Here is a 23,521-nt window from a genome sequence, read left to right as displayed (position 1 = left end):
GATGCACACGCTCACACACTCACAAACTCTCACACTCACAGATGCACACACTCACAAACTCACACTCACAGATGCACACACTCACAAACTCACCCACAGACGCACACTCACAAACTCTCACACTCACAGATGCACACACTCACAAATTCTTACATTCAGACACACACACACACACACACACACACACACACACACACACACACACACACACACACACACGCACACACAAACACACAGACACTCACTCTCTCTCACTCCCTTTGTTCAGACACTTGCAAAATGCAAAAATGTGAGCATGTCCACATGCTCCTGGCTCAGGCTCGCTCTTTTCTTGGAGGCTATGTTTCCTGCTGCAGAAAACAGCCGCTCAGATGGTGTTAAGGTGGCAGGGATGCATAGGTAAGACTTGGCTTGCCTGGCCAACATGGGAAATCTGTCATTGTTAGCCTTCCACCACAGTTATGGGTTTTCTTCCTTGGCAAGGCTCTTTTCTCCAAAGTATGTGAGGATTTTGTTCCTCACTTGAGTGTGGACATCCTCAGCTTCGCCTGCTCTATCCTCTTCTTCACCATCAGAACCAAGAAGTGAGTCAAGTAGAGTGGCTAAAGGTGTTGATTCAGTAGCTGTAGTATCGGTGGAGGTAACACTGCAACTGCCATGCTGCCGCACATCCATCTTCCTTCTCTCTTCAAGTGCCATTGTTTGCACTTTAGTTTGAACATGAAGGACTTCATCAGGTGAAAGAAACTTCTGTTTCCTAAACCTTGGGTCAAGGACCATCGCAAGAATCACTGCGTTTGGTGCTCTATCTGAGAAAGCAGTCTCCCTTTTCCATCTCTCCTGCAACTGCTGCACAGCAGTGAGTTGGAAAGCCTGCAGCGGGGCTGACTCGTAGGCAGCACTCTGGGTGGACTTCAACAGCCCCTTCACAAGTGGAGGTATTGCAGATATTGTTGCATATTTCTGTCCACTCATGAATACAGTGACACATTCAAAAGGCTTGAGGACAGTTGAAAGCTCTTCCAGCAGGCTCCACTGGTCTGGTTTCAGATCCAGGTACCTTTTGCCTCTCTGTGTGACAGAGCTGTCGGACAGTGTTGCTGTTACAGGCCACCTTTGCTCAAGCAGTCGGCTTATCATATAGAATGTGCTATTCCACCTTGTACTTATGTCTTGAACAAGGCTGTGCTCTGGTGTGGCCATTTGTTGTTGTTTCTCTCTGAGCTTACTGCTGGCTAGCTCGCTTTTCTTAAAATATTCTACCAGACATCTTGCAGCCCCGACAGGTTTTTCAATGCTTGGATGCTTCAACGCAGCATTGATCACAAGTTGCAAAGTATGGCCAGTGCAACGGACAGAGGACCACCCATGCTTCTCTTCCAGGATAATTGCCGCAGCCACAATATTAGCACCATTGTCATGGACTATGGCAATGATTTTGCTAGGAGGAATTTCAAATCTGGCCACCACCTGCTCCAACCACTCTGCAATGCTAGATTGTCACAGTGTCTGGTTTGTGTTCCCTGGGTAACCACTAGAGGTCCTCTTCCCCCACGGTGTCTTTCACTCATAACTACATTTCCCATCATCCTGTTCTGTCACTCATTGATCATTGCACTCAGCTGTTTCCCGTCACCTTGTTAGTATCTGTGTGTATATATACCCTGTCTGTTTAGTCATTGTCATGGAGTCCTTGTATATGGTCACACCACTTCTGGTAGTCTGTTTTTGCCTGTTCTTGTTTGTTTTCTTGTTTTGGATTGACTCATTGGATTTTGACCCTGGCCTGGACTGGATTGTGAGTACGGAATACCCTATTAAAATACTGCAATTGGATCTCCCTTTTCCCGTGTGTGTTTCGTGACAGAAGGACTCCATCATGTCAAGATCCAGCGGTATGGGTTTTCGTGACTCTTCCTCAACCACCAAGAGGGAGAGGAGGCAGCAGAGTGGGATTTTGCGAGCCGAAGAGGAGGAGCCTCGCATGACTTTATTTGACTGTTTTGCTCTATGTGCTCGCATCAGGGAGGAGAGTGCTGCGCTCCCGGTGAATTCCGGGGAGAGAGCAGCATCCAGTCGCTTGCGGACACGACGGAGGAAGAGGAAGACTTCCCGTCTCCCTAATGTCCTGGAGACCGTCCCCGTGCAGCCTGCTGTTGTCCCGGAGGTCGTCCACGTGCAGCCCGCTGTCGTCCCGGAGGTCGTCCCCGTGCAGCCCGCTGTCGTCCCGGAGGTCGTCCCCGTGCAGCCCGCTGTCGTCCCGGAGGTCGTCCCCATGCAGCCCGCTGTCGTCCCAGAGGTCGTCCCCATACAGCCCGCTGTCGTCCCGGAGGTCGTTCCCGTACAGCCCGCTGTCGTCCCGGAGGTTGTCCCCAAGCTGCTTGCCCTGCCGGCGCCTCGCCCTGCGGGCGCCGCCCCAGCGTCTCGCCCTGCCGGTGCCGCTCCGGCGTCTCCTCCTGCAGGCACCACTCCAGCGGCTTGCCCTGCCGGCACCGCCCCAGCGCCTCGCTCTGCCAGCGCCGTCCCAGTGTCTCGCCCTACCAGTTCCACCGATGCAACCTGCCGATCCAGAGACTGTTCAGGTCACGTCTGCCGATCCAGAGACTGTTCAGGTCACGTCTGCTGAGCCAGTGTCTCCGGACAAGATGGCCGCCACCGAGCCGGTGTCTCCAGACAAGATGGCCGAGCCTGTGTCTCCGGACAAGATGGCCGCCACCAAGCCTGTGTCTCCGGACAAGATGGCCACCGACGAGCCTGTGTCTGTTTCTGAGCTGGTGTCTGTTCCTATTCATAAGCCAGTGTCTCCGGACAAGATGGCCACCACCGAGCCAGTGTCTCCGGACAAGATGGCCACCGACGAGCCTGTGTCTGTTCCTGAGCCGATGCCTGTTCCTGTTCCTGAGCCGGTGCCTGTTCCGGTGTCTGTTCCTGTGCCTGAGCCGGTGTCTGTTCCTGTGCCTGAGCCGGTGTCTGTTCCTGTGCCTGAGCCGGTGTCTGTTCCTGTGCCTGAGCCGGTGTCTGTTCCTGTGCCTGAGCCGGTGTCTGTTCCTGTGCCTGTTTCTGTGCCATGGCCTCCTGAAGGGTCGTCTCTGCCCTGGCCTCCTGAAGGGTCGTCTCCGCCCTGGCCGCCCGAGGGAAAGTCTCCTCCCTGGCCACCCGAGGGAAAGTCTCCGCCCTGGCCGCCCGAGGGAAAGTCTCCGCCCTGGCCGCCCGAGGGAAAGTCTCCGCCCTGGCCGCCCGAGGGAAAGTCTCCGCCCTGGCCGCCCGAGGGAAAGTCTCCGCCCTGGCCGCCCGAGGGAAAGTCTCCGCCCTGGCCGCCCGAGGGAAAGTCTCCGCCCTGGCCGCCCGAGGGACTGTCGTCTTCGCTCTGGACGCCCGAGGGACTGTCGTCTTCACTCTGGCCGCCCGATGGACTGTCGTCTCCTTCATGGCCGCCCGATGGGTCGTCTGCTTCGCCCTGGCCGCCCGATGGGTCGTCTGCTTCGCCCTGGCCGCCCGATGGACTGTCGTCTCCTTCATGGCCGCCCGATGGGTCGTCTGCTTCGCCCTGGCCGCCCGATGGGTCGTCTGCTTCGCCCTGGCCGCCCGATGGACTGTCTGCTTCACCCTGGCCGCCGGCTAAGCCGTCACCCAGTTTCTGTTCCCCTTCATGGACCTGGCCCCCCATCCCTCCCCCTGATCCTCCACCATTCCACCTCCCTCCTGGACTTTTGTTTTGTTTTATAGTTATGTCTTGGAGCGTCTGGTAGCCGCTCCGTAGAGGGGGGGTTATGTCACAGTGTCTGGTTTGTGTTCCCTGGGTAACCACTAGAGGTCCTCTTCCCCCACGGTGTCTTTCACTCATAACTACATTTCCCATCATCCTGTTCTGTCACTCATTGATCATTGCACTCAGCTGTTTCCCGTCACCTTGTTAGTATCTGTGTGTATATATACCCTGTCTGTTTAGTCATTGTCATGGAGTCCTTGTATATTGTCACACCACTTCTGGTAGTCTGTTTTTGCCTGTTCTTGTTTGTTTTCTTGTTTTGGATTGACTCATTGGATTTTGACCCTGGCCTGGACTGGATTGTGAGTACGGAATACCCTATTAAAATACTGCAACTGGATCTCCCTTTTCCCGTGTGTGTTTCGTGACATAGATGCAGTATGTCTGTCCTGCAGTGGCAGGGTGGTGAGGCAGATTGACTGCATTTCCCAGTCATCTATGATGTAGTGGCATGTAACGCCAAGGTAGGCTTCAGTTGCTACACTTGTCCATACATCAGTGGTGAGAGCAAGTTTGTTTAGTTACTAGTTACTAGTTGTGTAAAGGTAAGTAACCCAAAGAGCAATTACAGACAAGACACACACACACACACACACACACACACACACACACACACAGTTCACTTGAAGCTTATTCATTAAATTATTACCATCATTGTAGTAAGTGCAAGTTAAGTTAATTTACAGTACTGTATACACCACATTTAAACATAGCTTAAGATGACCAAGTGCTATGAAAGAACTTTAAAATGAAATTAAAAAGTAGCATTACAACACACACAAATATATTTGTCAACAATAACCGATATGGGACAAAGCACAGAATATATACATGACAACAGATTGAAAAATTAATGGGCCAAAAAAGGCGAGTGAATTAAAACGTGTCTTGCAAACTATACCACCCCTGCTTTACTACTGTTATTAACAAGCTAATGCTAACTTGTCATGCTTGTCAAGCTGGATAACGAGTAAACACCAGCACCAGAAGAGCTACTGGAGGGACGTTATGTTCCTCACTTCAAAACGGAACAAAAGTAGGATTCTGTAGTGACTTACTCTGCTGTTGGACTCCCTTCCTCCTCACCCATGACTCCAACATGGTTACGTTTTAGTTGCTGAATCATCACCGAGGTGCTCCCGTGCCATGCCATGTCGATTTTGCATATCTTGCAATTAACACACTTTTTCGGTTTATTTAGTGTGAAATTCTCCCACACCTTGGATGACTTAGGTCGTACTGATTTCTCTGCCTCTGCCATGTTTTTCAGAACAATGTTACGGGTCTCACCGATAGTCTTTCCTCTACCTCCGCTCTTCTTTGCTCTTTTTTTATTTTTATTTTTGCCCCGCTCTGCTCTGATCCGCTCTGTCTATGAGGCGCCGGACTGGACAAATTTGAACTCCGCAAGTGAGCGACAGTGCGCGAGAGAGACCGAGTGTGTCAACAACATATGGCATGTCACTGAGGTGGCTCCAACCAGAACAGGGGGAGGCGCAACCGGTCAGTGACGGCAGAGCGGGCTCTGCCAAGGAAGACACGGGCTCGCCGCAGGGAGTAAACCGTGGAAGAAACACATATGGGATCACCGTAGGGATCACAACATATGGGCCCCACCTAACACAAGTTACACAAGCATACAAGTGATAGGCCTAGTATCAGACGCTCTGCCACGTCCAACACCGAAGGAGGTGAGGAGGAACTCAACAGGGTTTGGAAGGGGAACTCACTGGAGCAAAAAGCGAACTTATTCAGCCCATAGAAGGGGAATGGCGTAGCAAGCCGACCGGGCTAAGGTAAATTTGGCTTCAAGTGAAAGGAGCCTCCTAAGCAACCGGCCTAAACACATCATGTTCGGTGTCGCCCATCCCACAACTCTTAATCTGTCAGCGAGGCACTCATGTCAACGCCCAGGAAGAAGCTTCACTCTTTTAATGGAGGAGCTCCTTACCCAGGTGGACACGGTGCACCTTGGAATTTCACCAAGATGAAGGCCACACTAATCCTAGTGGGCCAACCTCTGCATGGAAACTGCCTTCCTTACTGCTGGTTTTCCGGGACAGACGAGCCAGAGAGGTCCTGCAACTTTGCATTCTGTCCTAATAACTGCAGCGCGGGAGGAACAGAGAAAAGTCAGGGCTGGGTCTGCCTCCTCCATGGGCAGCGCTTGCAGGCTCACCACCTGGTCCCGTTTAAAGGAGAGGTAGGAACCTTAGGCACATATCCAGGCCAGGGTCTAATTAGTGAGAGTTAGCCAGCTCGAAACCAGGCACGATTCGTTGACCGAAAATGTGTGCAGGTCCCCCACCTTCTAGATAGAGCAATCAAATTGGAGAACTGTTTCTTACAATAGATTTTTAACTCAAATACCTGAAGTACTCAGGGGAGGTCTCAGAGTGGAGTAGCACTGGAGATAAGATCCAAGAAGGTAAGAAGGGACGCAAGGAAGATTCCTCTCCTTGCACCGTTCAGGAACCTGACGACCAAGTCGTACTCCCTATATCTCAACTGCATCCTGATGTGCTTTAAGGGCAAAATCAGTTGAGTGTGGAGCAGAGCAGCCACACTCTGACCCCTCTTCTGCAGGAAGGAAGCACAGAAATGATCAAACACTCTTGGGGATCCTTAATAGAAGAACACCAACAATGAACAGGTTCTACTTCAGACCATAAGCAAGCCTCATTTAAGAGGGAGCTCTCGCAGAACTAATAGTATCTTGGCTCTATCAGAGGTAGATAGCTGAACCACCACAACGGAACCTGGATTTCTCCGGTTCGGTGCGGGTGCCAACAGTGCCCCATCCCTGAGGAGTCTGAGAGGAATGGGTCAGGAAGGCTGTCTAGGGGACAAGGTCCTAGTTGGGCCATGATGGGGCAACTAAAGAATCTGTTCCTCTTACCTGTACTTAACACAGTGATGTGCAAGAGGGCTCAGTGGGGTTTTATTTAACGCACTTTGCGCAGTGTCTCCGTGTTTAAGGGAGTAACAACTGGCAAGGGAACAAATCAGAGTGGCAACAGATATAACTGTGCAGCCCCAAAGATATCCCGGCCAGCTGGAACGCCTGGGGATGGAGTCTCCACTCTCCTAGGCAACAGGCTGTCGTGAAGCCACCTGGGCTGCACGATTGAGCAGGCTGGAATTTTAAGTGGAAGAAGCGACCTAAGGAGCTTCTAACCTTAAAGGAGGAAATGGCGGGTGAGTTGTGACATGCGAGAGAAGCGTTGTGAGCAACGGTCGCTGTACTGGGCAGTGCATCTTGCTGAGCAGTGGCATCAAGCAAGTAAACTGCTAACAATTCGAGGCAATTGAATGCCAATGCAGTGTGAGGTATGCCCAAGCCCTCCTGACTGCATGCCCGTTATACGTGGCCCCTGTTAGCTAGTGTTAATAGACATTTGTTCTAGGGACGATTAGCCCAGAGAAGCAAAAAGTCTGCACGCTGCTGAGTGTTTGGCAGCACACCAGCTGTTGTTAATACACACGGAGCTTGCTGCTCTGCCATGGCCATCTAGGAACTTGGTTACAAAGTCAGTGCTGAAGCGGTCATCATATGGAGGAAGCTGTTAATATATGGCTGCGTCTCACATATGCCCCAGGAGCCTCTGAAATGTATTCAGTGGGACCCTTTCTCACCTCTAGCACTGACAGGACACATTTCATGAGAAACGTGAAAACCAAGCCCACCTCCGTACTGGAAAAAAGCTTCTCAGTCCGTAGACGAGTTACTTTTTCCCAGTTGACCTGAAGACCCAATTGGCTATGTAGCACTCGAAGGGAGGGGACCTGTACTGAGATTTCGACCCCTCAACGCAAGACACAGGATGGCCCATGTTTACGGAGGAGTGGATATCTGAAATACGTGTCCTTCAGGTTCCACGCGGCAGACCATTCACAGGAATGGTATTAGTAATGCGTACTGTGTAGTAACCTGAACGGGGGCTTAGAAAAAGGGCCCGAAACAAGCACACAGATCCCTGATGGTCGAACTCACTATACATTGAGTACAATGAAAAATAGGCCTCACTTAGAAGCGTATTTTCATATTGGCTGGAGGAACGGCTCTATCGCAACCCTCACCAGTAGGAAGTGATGACCGCACATACGGCAGCACTATCTGCACACAGATGTGTAACAAACAGTGCTGCACATAGGCGGGTGCCGGACGAACTGAATCGCCTCAGCCAAGTCTGATGACACAAGAACCGGCTGAGTCGGTCGGGAGCACTCTCGGTGCTACAACAGACCAACACAGGGGGCTAATGTATCAGAGATGTACTCAGAGTGAGGCAGCGGGTTAGAGACAGGGACCCAGCTCGGAAGGCCCGAAGGCGCCCCGAAGCAGGTTCTGAGTTGTAAAACACCTGTCTCTAGGTAGCGGCAGAGAATGCGTGAGAAGGTGTAAACGGGTCCTCGAACGCACTCAAAGCCAGCTCATGAAGCCGAATCTGTAGTTACGGAGGAAACACTGGATCAGCCATGTGTTGGATCACATGTAGTGCTACAACTGGGCAAAACAGCATAACCGCGGACACCACAGACTCTAGGCAACAAACAGGGACCCAGCTTGAAAGGCCGAAGGCGGCCAGAGACAGGGTCTGAGTGTGTTTAGTGCGATTCTTAACTGTTTCTAGAAGACCCCAGCGAAGCGTGAGAAGGTGAAACCAGGTCCTCGAACTGCCGTCACTGTAGGCTGGTGAATCAGAGGTAGCTGAAGGCTGTCAGGGTCGCACACCACTAGCTAACTTCTCTGGGCTCAGGAACAGAGGAAATTGCTCTTTCTTTGAAAATGTAGGTACCGCTGTAGGTACCATCCACTTTTACGGGAGCCAGTGGCGGAACAGACATACACAACAAAGACAGTGGATCGGTGACCATCTCCAAGAACTCTCACTCCATCCCTGAGTGGCCTGCTTCAGGAGCGCTTGCGCTTACCACCTGGCTGGGCAGTGCCTGGAGCGGGCGGGGCGTCACGTCTGCGCCCAGTTCCATGCTGAGATCTGGGTGGAGGCTGCTGCGATGACTCAGCGGGAGCAGAGGCAGATGCAGATGGACACCCTCGGCGGCGAGCAGGCGGAGAACCAGCCCCGGGAAATCAATCATCCAACCGAGACAGTTCAGGACACGATGGAGAATTCCAGACGAGCCCTACCACCTCGGCTGCCCTTTTCAGCATAGCTGACATCTCAGGATCTGGCTCGGGCAGCGTTGCCTTCCCAGAGGGAGGCAACGGAGCCGAGTCGTCATGTCCAGAGCACAGCTCTCCCTCCAATGCTGCGATGGACATCCTGTCCTCTGGAAGAGCCCCGAATGAAACGACTGGTCGGTCCACTACAGAGGGACCAGCACGTTCCTCAGGGAGCTCCACCGGCTGCAGTGTAAGAGAGGAGGGAGAGATCCACGGGGATTTGCCGGGCAGATTTCCCTTCACCGTAATCCTCAGATCACCCACATCCTGCGGCACTCCACGCTTGACCCAGAGGATGTTCTAGAGCGCTTTTAACGAAGGCGAGTCTCGATCTCAACACCGAGATGATCATTTCCCCACAATGAGAACATGAATCATCCACGAAAGCTGCTTCAGCGTGCTGTAAGCCCAAACACATGATGCATCTATCGTGACTGTCAGAGGGGGACAGAGCCCTACCGCACCCAGAAACGCACGGATGGAATGGCATCTTTAAAAAGACGCAAACACACCTGTGATGCTCTTTTAGAAATGTGATCCGTCACCAGTGCCGGAGCACACATGGGAATAACCACGGCAACACTTTTCAGTGAAGCACTCACCACTTCCGCCCTCAACCGGCCGTCAACAAAACAATCCTTAGAAAAAATGCGGAGCGTGTGATGCAATTCATGCAGGCCAATGTCCATTGGCTCGTTTGTATACTACTCGAAGATGACTGGCTCCCTGTCGTGATCCCATTTAGTCGACATGATCGACTACGTCGAACGTGACTGACTGAAAGGGAACTGACACTTGTGTGTTTTCACTGTATTAGACATATTTTACAGTATTTTTCTATATTCTTCTATTGAACTATATATCTTGTCAGATCTGTAACATATTTTATTGTTTAGCCCAATTGCTGCCCCATTAGCCTGCTACAAGAACTTCCATGGGTGAAAAGGTGAAATGTTTTCCGATTCAAAAAAGGGAGAGGGGTGGCTGAATGTACCCTCATCCCAAAAAAGGATTTATTTACTTCAGTGTGTGTCATATGTCAAAGTAAGATAGTAATAGACTAATAATAGACTAAAAATAAATAATTATAATACACATGAACTTTGAAATGGAAGCTGTGGCCTATATATTTTGAAGCATTAAATGTTTGACTTATAACTGATTTAATTAGGTAGGATGTCTGTGAGTCTGTCCATAAATTTCTTGTGTCAAGAAAGCTCATGGGTCAAAAAAATGGGTCAAGAAAGCTCAAGGTTGCCCATGAATAGATTCTGCTTCGTGTGCATGATCAACTTCTATAAAAGCCAAGAGGGTAGACCAGAAGAGATGCAGACAGAGAAGACCTCAGAAGTTCCATCAAGTGGTAAGACCCAATGCTGACTGTGAATGAAAGGAATTTAACATCATCACTTATGCGTCTGTACTCAAAGTAATAGTGTTTTTCTTTATATTAATACATTTTAATGAATTGATCTTTTTAATCCAAGGGTAGTGAACATTTCATCTGGTCTCAAGTACAAAAGGCAAGTGAGTTTAAGATTCAGTGTGTGGATTAGGGTAGATGAAAACAGTTGTTATAGTCTGTATTATAGACGAAAACTGGAGAAGCATGCTGTTTTTTAAAACGTATGTAATTTATTTACAAAGTAATCTATTTAAAATGTATTAGTAAGATGAATTTAAGGAAGGGGTCCCATTGACCCTTTATTTATGTGCCAAACATAGGCACCTATTGTATTTGTTTTTTATTGTGTTGTATTGAATTCTGTTTTTCTTCTTCCACTTTTGAATCTATGAGAGCCCATAAAAACCCTTGTGGGAAAGTTATACAAATTTGGCCCAAATATAGAGGACATTCGACACATTTCTGTGCAGACTCAGTTTGTGGAAACAGAAAAAGAAGCGGGAAAGGGCCAATTGATGATGCTATAATAGAGCGAAACATGAAATTGTAACTACAGAACTGTTGGTCTGATTAAATTCAAAGTTGGGATGCAGTTTTGCTATTATAATCCATGATTACATTTGCATAAACATAAATTTGATCAAAATATTGAATTAATAAAATAAAAAAATCTGTCACAGAAATTTCTAAATATTTGTTAGGAAATCTTATGCATCCATTGAGAGAAAAAAATTAAAGTACACTTATCTACAGAGGAGAAAAACTTATCTTTAGCTCTCTTTGTGAGCATTAGTGAGTACACACATGCAATGTAATGTCCGTTTCATTCATACTCGTAGCAGGAGGATGCACTCGGGCTGAGAGTCCACAAATAAGACTAATAGTCGGCAGTGAAAATCTCTGTATTGTCCTGAAACTTCATATATGCCACAATTCATATTGCACTGTATGTGCCGTCCCCTGACACCAGCATTTCAATTTCATCACCAGAAAGACATATTCAATCGACATTTTTGCCATTAATGGGCCCCTTACCTGCTTCTTGCTTGCTATCTAAATGTCTATCTAGTATTGTTTTATGTGTCTGTATTCATGTGTAAGCCTAAACTTAGTAGTATGCCTTTTTCCTAACACAATTCATGTGTGTTCATATTTTATGTGTCTTGCCTTTGTTGAATATTTATGAAATTTTTAATGGATAAGTTGATATTTTCTCTCTTTAGTAAGCCGCCACCATGAGTACGGACGCGGAGATGGCCGCTTATGGCAAAGCTGCCATTTACCTTCGTAAGCCTGAGAGGGAGAGAATGGAGGCTCAGGCCAGACCATTTGATGGCAAGGCTGCCTGCTATGTGGCTGATGTCAAAGAGTTGTACCTCAAGGCAACAATCAAGAGCAAAGACGGTGGCAAAGTCACAGTTGTTTTGCTTGATACTAAGGAGGTCAATTTGAATTTCCATTTCATGTTAGATGAGCATTAAATTATTTATTACATTGTTTTCTTTTATATCTAATATCTAATTAATCAAATTTATAGGAGAGAGTAGCTAAGGAAGCAGATGTCTACCCAATGAATCCTCCCAAGTATGACAAGATTGAGGACATGGCCATGATGACCCATCTCAATGAAGCCTCTGTGCTGTATAACCTCAAAGAGCGTTATGCTGCATGGATGATCTACGTAAGTTCTGAAACGACATAAAAAGCATTTAAGTTCATTTTTTCTGTGTTGTTGGAATCTGACCATGTCTCTGCTCATTTCAGACCTACTCTGGACTGTTCTGCGCAACTGTGAACCCCTACAAGTGGCTCCCAGTGTATGATGCAGAAGTGGTGACTGCCTACAGAGGCAAAAAGCGTATGGAGGCCCCACCCCACATCTTCTCTGTCTCTGACAATGCCTATCAGTTCATGCAGACTGGTAAGACATTATGGAATTGAATTCTATAGAATTCATTAAGATGAATTAGATGTTGCTTTTAATATAATAAATATTTACCGGATATGTTACAAATTTCAATCGACAGATAGAGAAAATCAGTCCATCCTAATCACGTAAGTATTTTAATTTAATTTCAGACCATGACAAAAATGAAAAGTATAACATAGATGGAACATTTATGGAGATATTTACAAAATAGATTTTAAGATTGAACAAAGATTGAATATACTTTGAAAAGTCCACATGTCTTTCAATCTTCGGTCTTCTAATCTCTTATAAACCAGTGGAGAATCTGGTGCTGGAAAGACTGTGAACACGAAACGTGTCATCCAGTACTTTGCCACAGTTGCAGTGTCAGGTGTCAAGAAAGAGGCCAGTAAAATAAAGGTACGAGATACAAAACTATGTCATGTATATTATTTTAAAAGATGATGATTTACACTCATCTCACAAACTATACGATATGTGAATTTGTGAAATGCCTATAAATTGTGTTTAGTCATGAAATAGAAAAACAATTGAAAATAAATGAAAACCCTTCAAACATCACAGGGCTCTCTTGAGGACCAGATCATTGCTGCCAACCCTCTGCTTGAGTCTTATGGTAATGCCAAGACTGTGAGAAATGACAACTCCTCTCGTTTTGTAAGTTAACTACTGTTTATTTACAGTACAGATGGTCAGTTGTGTTACATTTTACTGTACAGAGTTTTCTATAAATAGATTATAATAATAATTATTATTTATGTATTATGCTATTATGATTTAAACAGGGTAAATTCATCAGAATTCATTTCGGCACCACTGGAAAACTGGCTAGTGCTGACATTGAGACATGTAGGTGGACATGATTTCATTGATCCATCCTGAACATTTGTCTTTATCTGTCACTCTTTAGATGATTGTGACTCAAGTATATTCTCTCAACAGATCTGCTGGAGAAGTCTAGAGTGTCATTCCAGCTTCCAGATGAGAGAGGCTACCACATCTTCTACCAAATGATGACCAACCATAAGCCTGAGATTGTTGGTAGGTGCACATATTTCATAAAATGTTTCAGATAATATTGCAAGATGCTCTTTCATAAATGCTGTGTATTTCACAGAAATGACGCTCATCACCACCAACCCCTATGACTTCCCCATGTGCAGTCAGGGTCAGATCACAGTGGCCAGCATTGATGATAAAGTTGAGCTGGATGCTACTGATGTGAGTCATTGCTATTTGAATATTGACATTCTATTTAAATATGGCAAATCATATATTTTATTATTCTCTGTAATTTATAGGACGCTATTGACATTCTTGGTTTCACAAGTGAGGATAAAGTGTGCATCTACAAGTTCACTGGAGCTGTGATTCATCATGGTAACATGAAGTTCAAGCAGAAGCAGCGTGAGGAGCAGGCTGAGCCTGATGGCAATGAGGGTGAGACTTGTGTTATCCTGGGCTTTAAAATAGTAACAGTTGCATCGACTTTACTGATAAACCACATAAACTGTGTATAAAATGTTTTGTGTAAATATAAACTATAAGTTGTGTGCATATCAATAAATCTGAAAATAAAATGAAGAGTACCTGGTGCCTGATTTATTATAATATTACACAAAAGACTCTATAGAGCAAAGATCATTTATTTTAAAATGTATTTAACAGAGGCTGACAAAATCGCCTACCTTCTGGGTTTGAACTCTTCTGAAATGCTGAAGGCTTTGTGCTACCCCAGAGTCAAGGTCGGAAATGAGTATGTGACCAAAGGCCAGACCGTGGCACAGGTATAGTAACATTTCCAGCATGCCATGTGTTTAACCTAAAATTCGGGCTAATTATTGCAGAAGCAGAATAAAATGTCCACTCTATTCTACTTACAGGTGTACAACTCTGTTAGCGCCTTGGCCAAATCTATCTATGAGAGGATGTTCTTGTGGATGGTCATTCGTATCAACCAGATGTTGGACACAAAACAACAAAGAAATTTCTACATTGGCGTGCTGGATATTGCTGGCTTTGAGATCTTTGATGTAAGAATGATTATTTTATCTCTTTTTATGTCAAAATGAATGATATTCTGAAGGTAGTAAATGTTTCTGTCATTTTTTGTCCTCCAGTACAACAGCATGGAGCAGCTGTGCATCAACTTCACCAATGAGAAACTGCAACAGTTTTTCAACCACACCATGTTTGTGCTGGAGCAAGAGGAGTACAAGAAGGAGGGCATTGTTTGGGACTTCATTGACTTCGGCATGGACTTGGCTTCTTGCATTGAGCTCATTGAGAAGGTTATCAATGGTTTTATGAATTTATTAATTTCCATTGATCCTATTCTCAAAATCTCCTATTTTTGATAATAAACAACATTCTTTTATAAACAGCCCATGGGTATCTTCTCCATCCTTGAAGAGGAGTGCATGTTCCCCAAGGCTTCAGACGCTTCCTTCAAGAACAAGCTATATGATCAGCATCTTGGCAAGAGCAAAGCTTTCGAGAAACCAAAACCTGCCAAAGGCAAGGCTGAAGCCCACTTCTCCCTGGTTCACTACGCTGGAACTGTGGACTACAATGTCACTGGCTGGTTGGAAAAGAACAAGGATCCACTGAATGATTCTGTTGTGCAGCTGTACCAGAAGTCTTCTGTCAAACTGCTGTCTTCTCTCTACCCAGTTGATGTTGAGGGTAAAGAAAAAATCTAATTAACAAAACTTTGATTCAGTTTTGAACTTTCTTGTTTTTGCATTTATACATGTTCCTTTGTATGTTTATCTCAATAGATACTACTAAAAAGGGAGGCAAGAAGAAGGGTGGCTCCATGCAGACTGTGTCCTCCCAGTTCAGGGTATGTATAGAGATGACATCATAGCAATATTGCTTTATTTGAGAAAAAAAGAAAAGAAATACAAAGCATGCCAACCTTTTTCTATTCTCCACAGGAGAACTTGGGCAAACTCATGACCAACTTAAGGGCCACTCACCCTCACTTTGTGCGTTGCCTGATTCCTAATGAGACCAAGACTCCAGGTAATTTTTTTTTTTTTTTTTTTTACGTACATAACAATATTTTGGTTCTCAATATATATGATGAAGTTAAATTACCAAGTTCATGGTGTAAACTGTTCGTTATAGGTCTCATGCAGAACTTCCTGGTTATCCACCAGCTGAGGTGTAATGGTGTTCTGGAGGGGATCAGAATTTGCACAAAGGGCTTCCCCAGCAGAATCCAATATGGTGACTTTAAGCAGAGGTAAATGGGACCACATGAAAACAATATTTCCAAGGAGGCTCCTAATTAAAAGATATGAAGTATTTTGATACATTTTCCACAGATACAAGGTGCTGAATGCTGGTGTTATCCCAGACGGACAGTTTATGGATAACAAGAAGGCCAGTGAGAAACTTCTGGGATCCATCGACGTTAATCATGACGACTACAGATTTGGACATACAAAGGTTTATATTTAGCTTTACAAATTTCAAGATTCAGTGATCATGGTCATTTAGCTTAGACAGTTTAAATCAATATATTTATATTTACTGTTTTACATAAATTCAGGTGTTCTTCAAAGCTGGTCTTCTGGGTGCTCTTGAGGAGATGCGAGATGAGAAACTGGCTGCTCTGGTCACAATGACTCAGGCTCTCTGCCGTGGTTTCCTGACGAGGAAGGAGTATGTGAAAATGATGGAGAGGAGGTGATTATTTTTATGAGTAAAGATGACATCAATGATAACTGTGCAAACTTAATGATGATTATGCCATTTAATGATGAATTATTCACAGGGAGTCGGTTTACACCATCCAATACAACATCCGTTCATTCATGAATGTCAAACACTGGCCATGGATGAAGGTTTATTACAAGATTAAGCCTCTGCTTCAGAGTGCAGAGACTGAGAAGGAGCTGGCAAACATGAAAGAGGACTTTGTAAAATGCAAAGAGGCTTTGGTTAAGGCTGAAGCCAAAAAGAAGGAGCTTGAAGAGAAGATGGTATCACTGCTGCAAGAGAAAAATGATCTGCAGCTGCAAGTAGCATCTGTGAGTATATTTTGTAATTAAGTGAATTTTGGCTACATTAAAAATGAGCAAGGTTGTTTCCAATGAAATAGCAATCTATTTTACTAACAGGAATCTGAGGGTCTCTCAGATGCTGAGGAGAGGTGTGAGGGTCTGATTAAAAGCAAAATCCAGCTTGAAGCTAAACTCAAGGAGACAACTGAGAGACTGGAGGATGAGGAAGAAATCAATGCTGAACTGACAGCCAAGAAGAGGAAACTGGAGGATGAGTGCTCTGAGCTGAAGAAAGACATTGATGACCTGGAGCTCACCTTGGCTAAAGTGGAGAAGGAGAAACATGCCACTGAGAATAAGGTTAGAAATTGAGTTGGTTTAATATTAGATTTAATCTCTGTCTTATAAATTGATATAGAATATGAATTGTCATATTTAAGCTTATTTGGAACAAAAAATCATACAGGTCAAGAACTTGACTGAGGAAATGACAGCTCAGGATGAGAGCATTGCTAAGCTTACGAAGGAGAAGAAAGCCCTCCAAGAGGCACATCAGCAGACACTGGATGATCTTCAGGCCGAGGAGGACAAAGTCAACACCCTGACCAAATCCAAGACAAAGCTTGAGCAGCAAGTTGATGATGTGAGTTGATTATGTTAATTAATTATATTAATTCATCAAATCAACTGTTTTCTGCTGTGAACATATTTTATATATCATTGTCCTGTAGCTTGAGGGTTCCCTTGAACAAGAGAAGAAGCTCCGCATGGACCTGGAGAGAGCTAAGAGAAAGCTTGAAGGAGACCTGAAATTATCCCAAGAGTCCGTCATGGACCTGGAAAATGACAAGCAGCAATCTGATGAGAAAATAAAAAAGTAAATAAAGCAGTATTTTTTTAAATTTCGTTGTTGTGTTATGTTTTTTTGTTTTGTTTTTTTACAACTACTTATTGTTGAACACGAACAGGAGAGACTTTGAAACAAGCCAGCTGCTTAGCAAGATAGAAGATGAACAATCTCTGAGTGCTCAACTCCAGAAGAAGATCAAGGAGCTTCAGGTATTTTGAGATTTTTTCAAACATTACATCATTATGATCAAATGCAGATCACCAAAAATGTAATTAACTACTTTCCACCATAGGCCCGCATTGAGGAACTGGAGGAAGAGATCGAGGCTGAGCGCGCTGCTCGTGCCAAGGTTGAGAAGCAGAGAGCTGATCTCTCCAGGGAACTTGAGGAGATCAGTGAGAGGCTTGAGGAGGCTGGAGGAGCCACTTCTGCTCAGATCGAGATGAATAAGAAGCGTGAAGCTGAATTCCAGAAGCTGCGTCGTGATCTTGAAGAGTCCACCCTCCAGCATGAATCTACTGCTGCTGCCCTCCGCAAGAAGCAGGCAGACACTGTGGCCGAGTTGGGAGAGCAAATCGACAACCTGCAGCGTGTCAAGCAGAAGCTTGAGAAAGAGAAGAGCGAATTCAAAATGGAGATTGATGATCTTTCCAGCAACATGGAAGCTGTTGCCAAAGCAAAGGTTGGGGAATATTCTAAAGAATGTATGTGATCCATGCTGGCAAAATGAGTCGGAATACGCATGTGCTAATTTCGAGCTACAGGCAAATGTAAATTTTGGTCGAATTACATTTTTTATTCAATTTTTTTTTTCAATAAGCCCTCTTCTATTGATCCCAGGGCTCCAAGTAGTAATTAAACATCTAAAATGATCTTTATTTTTACGTTTTCTGAGAGGTGTACCTTCCTAAATCTTTCCTTTGTTTTAATAATCCATTAAAAATGTCCATTTTTCTTTGCTCGCTTCTCAACGACTGGTGCTTCCCCTCACCACAAGTTTTAATATTCATAGCGAATTCTCGATGGCATAAGTCTGAACCAATGAAATATGATTTTTAAACTCATGCTGATGTAAACAAAATGATCTAACTCGCACTGATTGACAGATCAACACAAAGCACAAAGTGCGCACAAAGACGCCTCTCAGACAGCACGGAATCCCGATATACACATGTACACAGAATTGCAATATTTCTAAATATCTGTCTTGGCGAATATTCACGCAAACATTATCTGTTATGCCTTAAGTGAACGTTTGGTTAACTGTTGGGGAAAAACATCTGATATATAACATTATATTAAATACCTGAATTACAGTAGGTCTCAATATACAGGCTGCTGTCTCATTAATGTTAATCAAACAATTGTGATATCATGGAAAAAAATGTTATATATATTTTTTCTATAGATATTTGGTTTTGATTTGGTGTGTGCCAAAATTGGTGGTATTACCAGGAATTTTAAGGTATGGTTGCAAGGTGATTTTGTTTTGGATCCTACAGAAAAATGATTCCAGCAAATCATACATCATCATACATTAAGTTTTTTTTTTACAACAATAAAAGTAAATAACAATAACTCATTTTTGAAAATGTGCTCGTTGTGACTCATTTTGCCAGCATGGGTCACATACAACAAGTCTTGAAGTTCTTTCAAATATCTAATGACTTTTGTATTTGCAGGGCAATCTTGAGAAGATGTGCCGCACACTTGAGGACCAACTTAGTGAAATTAAGTCCAAGAATGACGAGAACGTTCGTCAGTTAAATGATCTCAGTACTCAAAGAGCAAGATTTCAAACTGAAAATGGTAACTCATGAACAAATTAATATTATATCAAAAGTAATTAATGTCAATAATTAACAATAATTATCAACAATAATCAATCAAAAATCAATCAAAGTGTATTAAGATTATTCAGCTGTACATGTCATGTTATGACTGTAACACGGATAAAATCTTACATCCATTTGTTTTGAAATAAACTGATAGAGACATAGAAAAGTCTGACACAGTGAATCTAAATCTATACAGGTGAGTTTGGCCGTCAGCTGGAGGAGAAGGAGGCTCTGGTTTCTCAGCTCACCAGAGGCAAACAAGCTTCCACTCAGCAAATTGAGGAGCTTAAGAGGCATATTGAAGAGGAGGTTAAGGTAATACAGCATAATCAATTCATGCACATATTTGTCAATTACTTTACTGTAGAGACAAGCTAATATTATGCGACTTTGTCCCCTAGGCTAAGAACGCACTGGCCCATGCTGTGCAATCAGCCCGCCATGACTGCGACCTGCTCCGTGAGCAGTTTGAGGAAGAGCAGGAGGCAAAGGCTGAGCTGCAGCGGGGAATGTCAAAGGCCAACAGTGAGGTTGCTCAGTGGAGAACCAAATATGAAACTGATGCCATCCAGCGCACTGAGGAGCTTGAAGAGTCCAAGTATGTATATTATTGTAAAATATGACCAATTCTCACAGCTATTTTATAGATTAGAATTCAAAATAACGTGTATTATTTAACAGGAAGAAGCTGGCTCAGCGTCTGCAAGAGGCAGAGGAACAAATTGAGGCAGTGAACTCCAAATGTGCATCTCTGGAGAAGACCAAACAGAGACTCCTGGGTGAGGTGGAGGACCTCATGATTGATGTGGAGAGAGCCAATGGTTTGGCTGCCAACCTTGACAAGAAGCAGAGAAACTTCGACAAGGTAAACAGTTTTAGTCATATTATATTATCTTTGTAAAGTATTGCTGGAATGGGCTTTGTTCAACATTTTTTAAACAAACTCTATCCTAAAATATCTCCACCAAAGGTCCTGGCAGAATGGAAGCAGAAATATGAGGAAGGTCAGGCAGAGCTGGAAGGTGCTCAGAAAGAGGCTCGTTCCCTTAGCACGGAACTGTTCAAGATGAAGAACTCCTATGAGGAGAGTCTGGATCAGCTGGAAACCCTCAAGAGAGAGAACAAGAATCTGCAGCGTAAGAATGAAACCATTAAATTAGAAAAAAACTCAAAGGGATTGTTCACCCAAAATTAAAATTCTTTTACTAAATACTCAACCTCATGTCGTTCCAAACTCATGAGACTTTTGTTCATCTTCAGAACACAAATTAAGATCTTTTTGATGAAATCTGAGAGCTCAATTAATATGGATTCATTTTATGATCTCTTTGTAACCTTTTTGAAGCGTCAAATAATCAATTGTGTATCTGTCTATGGAGGGACAGAAAGCTTTCAAATTTCATCAAAAAGATCTTCCCTTGTGTTCCAAAGATGAACGAAAGTCTTGCGGGTTTTTTAATGACATGAGGGTGAGTAATTAATTAATGATAACATTTTCATTTTTGGGTGAACTATCCCTTTAAATGTTCTAATTCTCAGTGAGCATTAAAAAGTAAGCACATATGATTAATGAATGTGCATTATGATAAATATTATATGTTTTTCTTTCTGTAGAGGAAATTTCAGATCTGACAGAGCAGTTAGGTGAGACTGGTAAGAGCATCCATGAGCTGGAAAAGGCCAAGAAGACAGTGGAGACTGAGAAGTCAGAGATTCAGACTGCCCTGGAAGAGGCTGAAGTGAGTATCTGGAGATCAATATGGAATTCTTGCTAGAACCATCATACTGTGTTGTTGTATTCATCAACACACTGTGTGCATTTTCATTCTTATGTTTAAATGGTGCTTTATTTGTCATAGGGTACACTGGAGCATGAGGAGTCCAAGATTCTACGTATCCAGCTTGAGCTAAACCAAATCAAGGGAGAGATTGACCGAAAGCTTGCAGAGAAGGATGAGGAGATGGAGCAGATCAAGAGGAACAGCCAGAGAGTCATTGAATCAATGCAGGGCACTCTGGACTCTGAAATCAGGAGCAGGAATGATGCCCTGAGAATCAAGAAGAAGATGGAGGGAGACCTTAATGAGATGGAGATTCAGCTAAGCCACTCCAATCGCCAGGCTGCTGAGGCCCAGAAACAGCTCAGGAACGTTCAGGGACAACTCAAGGTATGCATAGGAATTATTCTTTTTTTGACTTTGGGATGTATTCATTTTTTTATAATCGAACATATGGTAAGGACAGCCTAGCAGAAACCACATCGAAAGCTCATTCTAAAGCTATTGTTATGTTCAGGATGCCCAACTGCACCTTGATGATGCCCAGAGAGGACAGGAAGACATGAAGGAGCAGGTGGCCATGGTGGAGCGCAGAAACACTCTGATGCAGTCTGAGATTGAGGAGCTGAGAGCTGCTCTGGAGCAGACAGAGAGAGGCCGCAAAGTGGCTGAACAAGAGCTGGTGGATATCAGTGAGCGTGTTGGGCTGTTGCACTCTCAGGTAAGGGCATATTGTTTCCCTGAAATTAAGGGAATTGAGAGCATCATTCAAAATGTTCAAACTGTTGCTTTCCATTTTGTAGAACACAAGTCTCATAAACACCAAAAAGAAGCTTGAGGCTGACCTTATTCATGTCCAGAGTGAAGTTGATGACATTGTACAGGAAGCCAGAAATGCAGAGGAGAAGGCCAAGAAGGCCATCACTGATGTGAGCAACAGTAGCTGCCAAATGTTTCATAAGACGCTTACGTACTTAAAAAAAAAAAAGTGGATCTAATGACTTTCTGTATTAATGCAAAAGGCTGCAATGATGGCAGAAGAGCTGAAGAAGGAGCAGGACACAAGTTCTCACCTTGAGAGGATGAAGAAGAATCTGGAGGTCACAGTGAAGGACCTGCAGCACCGTCTGGATGAGGCTGAGAATCTGGCCATGAAAGGAGGAAAGAAACAACTCCAGAAGTTGGAGTCCCGAGTAAGCCTCTTTATAGTAATGATATGGGCAAAGTGAAGTATGTTATATTATGATTTGTTTGAATAAAAATTATATTTTCTTTAGGTCCGTGAGCTTGAGGCTGAAGTTGAAGCTGAGCAGAGACGTGGAGCTGATGCTATTAAAGGTGTCCGCAAATATGAGAGGAGAGTGAAAGAGCTCACTTATCAGGTATGACCATATTCCTCACAAGTTTGTTCAGACAAAAGAGTCTGTATGTACTGACAATGCCTATTTTTAGTAAAGGATCAATGCTTAATTTTGTAAATGTGTATTTTTTGAAGACTGACGAGGACAAGAAGAACATCACCAGACTCCAGGATTTGGTTGACAAACTGCAGCTGAAGGTCAAAGTCTACAAGAGGCAGTCTGAAGAAGTGGTATGTAAAATCTAATAAAACATTTTGACACTGTAATTATTTATATTGGAATGCTAATTTGATGAAACATGATACATGAACCATATAAAAAAACCTTTAGGAGGAGCAAGCCAATGTTCACCTGTCCAAGTTGAGGAAGGTGCAGCATGAGCTTGAGGAGGCTGAGGAGCGTGCTGACATTTCTGAGTCTCAGGTCAACAAGCTCAGAGTTAAGAGCCGTGATTCTGGAAAGGTTAGACTAAGTAGATGATTTTTTCCCCCATTATTTATTCAACTTTATCCAAATGCATGAACATTTCAGCAGATGTAATGGAACTATAATAATTGCATTTTGCTGATGTTAAATATCCTGTATGACATTTGCACATCTGTATTCTATTCATTATGTAAAGTGAAGAACATTTTTGTTAATAAGACTAATGTTTGCCTCTTCCTTCTTTCCCAGGTCAAAGAAGAATGAATCTTTAACACTTGAAAGGAGCATTTACTGAAGTCATATAATATGAATGTTCATTGTAAAAGTACCTTTCTTAATAAACCTATTTCAGCAAATAATTAGCCTTTGTGTGATTTTTCAACAAGATACACTATTACAACACTAATATCTGATCTATATGATTACATTAAACCTTATTATTCACATCATAAGAGTGCTGAGTATCAAGAATGTCTTGAATCCAAATGTGAACTTTTAAAGGTTCCATAAAAGTTCAAAAGGTTTCATTAAATTGAATTCTCATGTTTACTGAATGCATTCGCTCAAACATTTCTGCTATAAAGTTTCCACCCTGGATTGATGTTATTGACTATTGCAATATTCTTTGAACTAGCCTTCCAGTTAGCACAAATAACCCTCTACAGATGCTCTAAAAAGCTCTAAAAAGTAAATATAAGTCAAGTCAAGTCAAGTCAAGTTTATTTGTATAGCGCTTTTCACAATACTGAAATATAATACCTGGAAAAGTTATCTGTTACCTATAACATTTATCATTTTCATTAAATTATATATATATATATTATAATTATTATATTTAATATAATTTAATTTATAATATAATGCATGCATTTATAATATAATGCCCTATAATGAGCAAGCAACAAGGTGTTTTTCTGAAATACAAAAATGAGTGAATGACACGTGTGTTGAGTGTACTGTGAA

At 43.7% G+C, this 23,521-nt stretch overlaps 1 protein-coding gene across 1 annotated transcript; it reads left to right on the top strand.

Moving 5' to 3' along the window:
* The first annotated feature begins 10,210 nt into the window (after window positions 1-10,210).
* Window positions 10,211-22,917, top strand: LOC309496644 (myosin heavy chain, fast skeletal muscle-like). The gene is made up of 41 exons (XM_082166708.1): window positions 10,211-10,320; window positions 10,445-10,480; window positions 11,586-11,804; window positions 11,900-12,043; window positions 12,127-12,283; window positions 12,390-12,417; window positions 12,589-12,691; window positions 12,857-12,949; window positions 13,078-13,141; window positions 13,235-13,333; window positions 13,410-13,513; window positions 13,594-13,732; window positions 13,961-14,079; window positions 14,176-14,325; window positions 14,413-14,583; window positions 14,677-14,977; window positions 15,073-15,137; window positions 15,232-15,319; window positions 15,425-15,542; window positions 15,625-15,748; window positions 15,852-15,988; window positions 16,077-16,332; window positions 16,423-16,665; window positions 16,772-16,948; window positions 17,037-17,182; window positions 17,274-17,364; window positions 17,448-17,837; window positions 18,838-18,964; window positions 19,190-19,308; window positions 19,395-19,591; window positions 19,675-19,858; window positions 19,964-20,129; window positions 20,608-20,732; window positions 20,853-21,161; window positions 21,289-21,492; window positions 21,575-21,700; window positions 21,794-21,964; window positions 22,049-22,153; window positions 22,267-22,362; window positions 22,463-22,594; window positions 22,808-22,917. The coding sequence occupies exons 3-41, from the start codon at window positions 11,598-11,600 to the stop codon at window positions 22,820-22,822; spliced, it is 5,790 nt and encodes a 1,929-aa protein (XP_082022834.1). The 5' UTR covers window positions 10,211-10,320; window positions 10,445-10,480; window positions 11,586-11,597; the 3' UTR covers window positions 22,823-22,917.
* Window positions 22,918-23,521: the final 604 nt, after the last annotated feature.

The sequence above is a fragment of the Leuciscus leuciscus genome (genome assembly GCF_965113295.1).
Source record: "Leuciscus leuciscus genome assembly, chromosome: 4".
Taxonomy (NCBI): domain Eukaryota; kingdom Metazoa; phylum Chordata; class Actinopteri; order Cypriniformes; family Leuciscidae; genus Leuciscus; species Leuciscus leuciscus.
The sequence above is the reverse complement of the archived record's forward strand: the minus strand, read 5'-3'. Positions and strand labels throughout refer to the sequence as shown.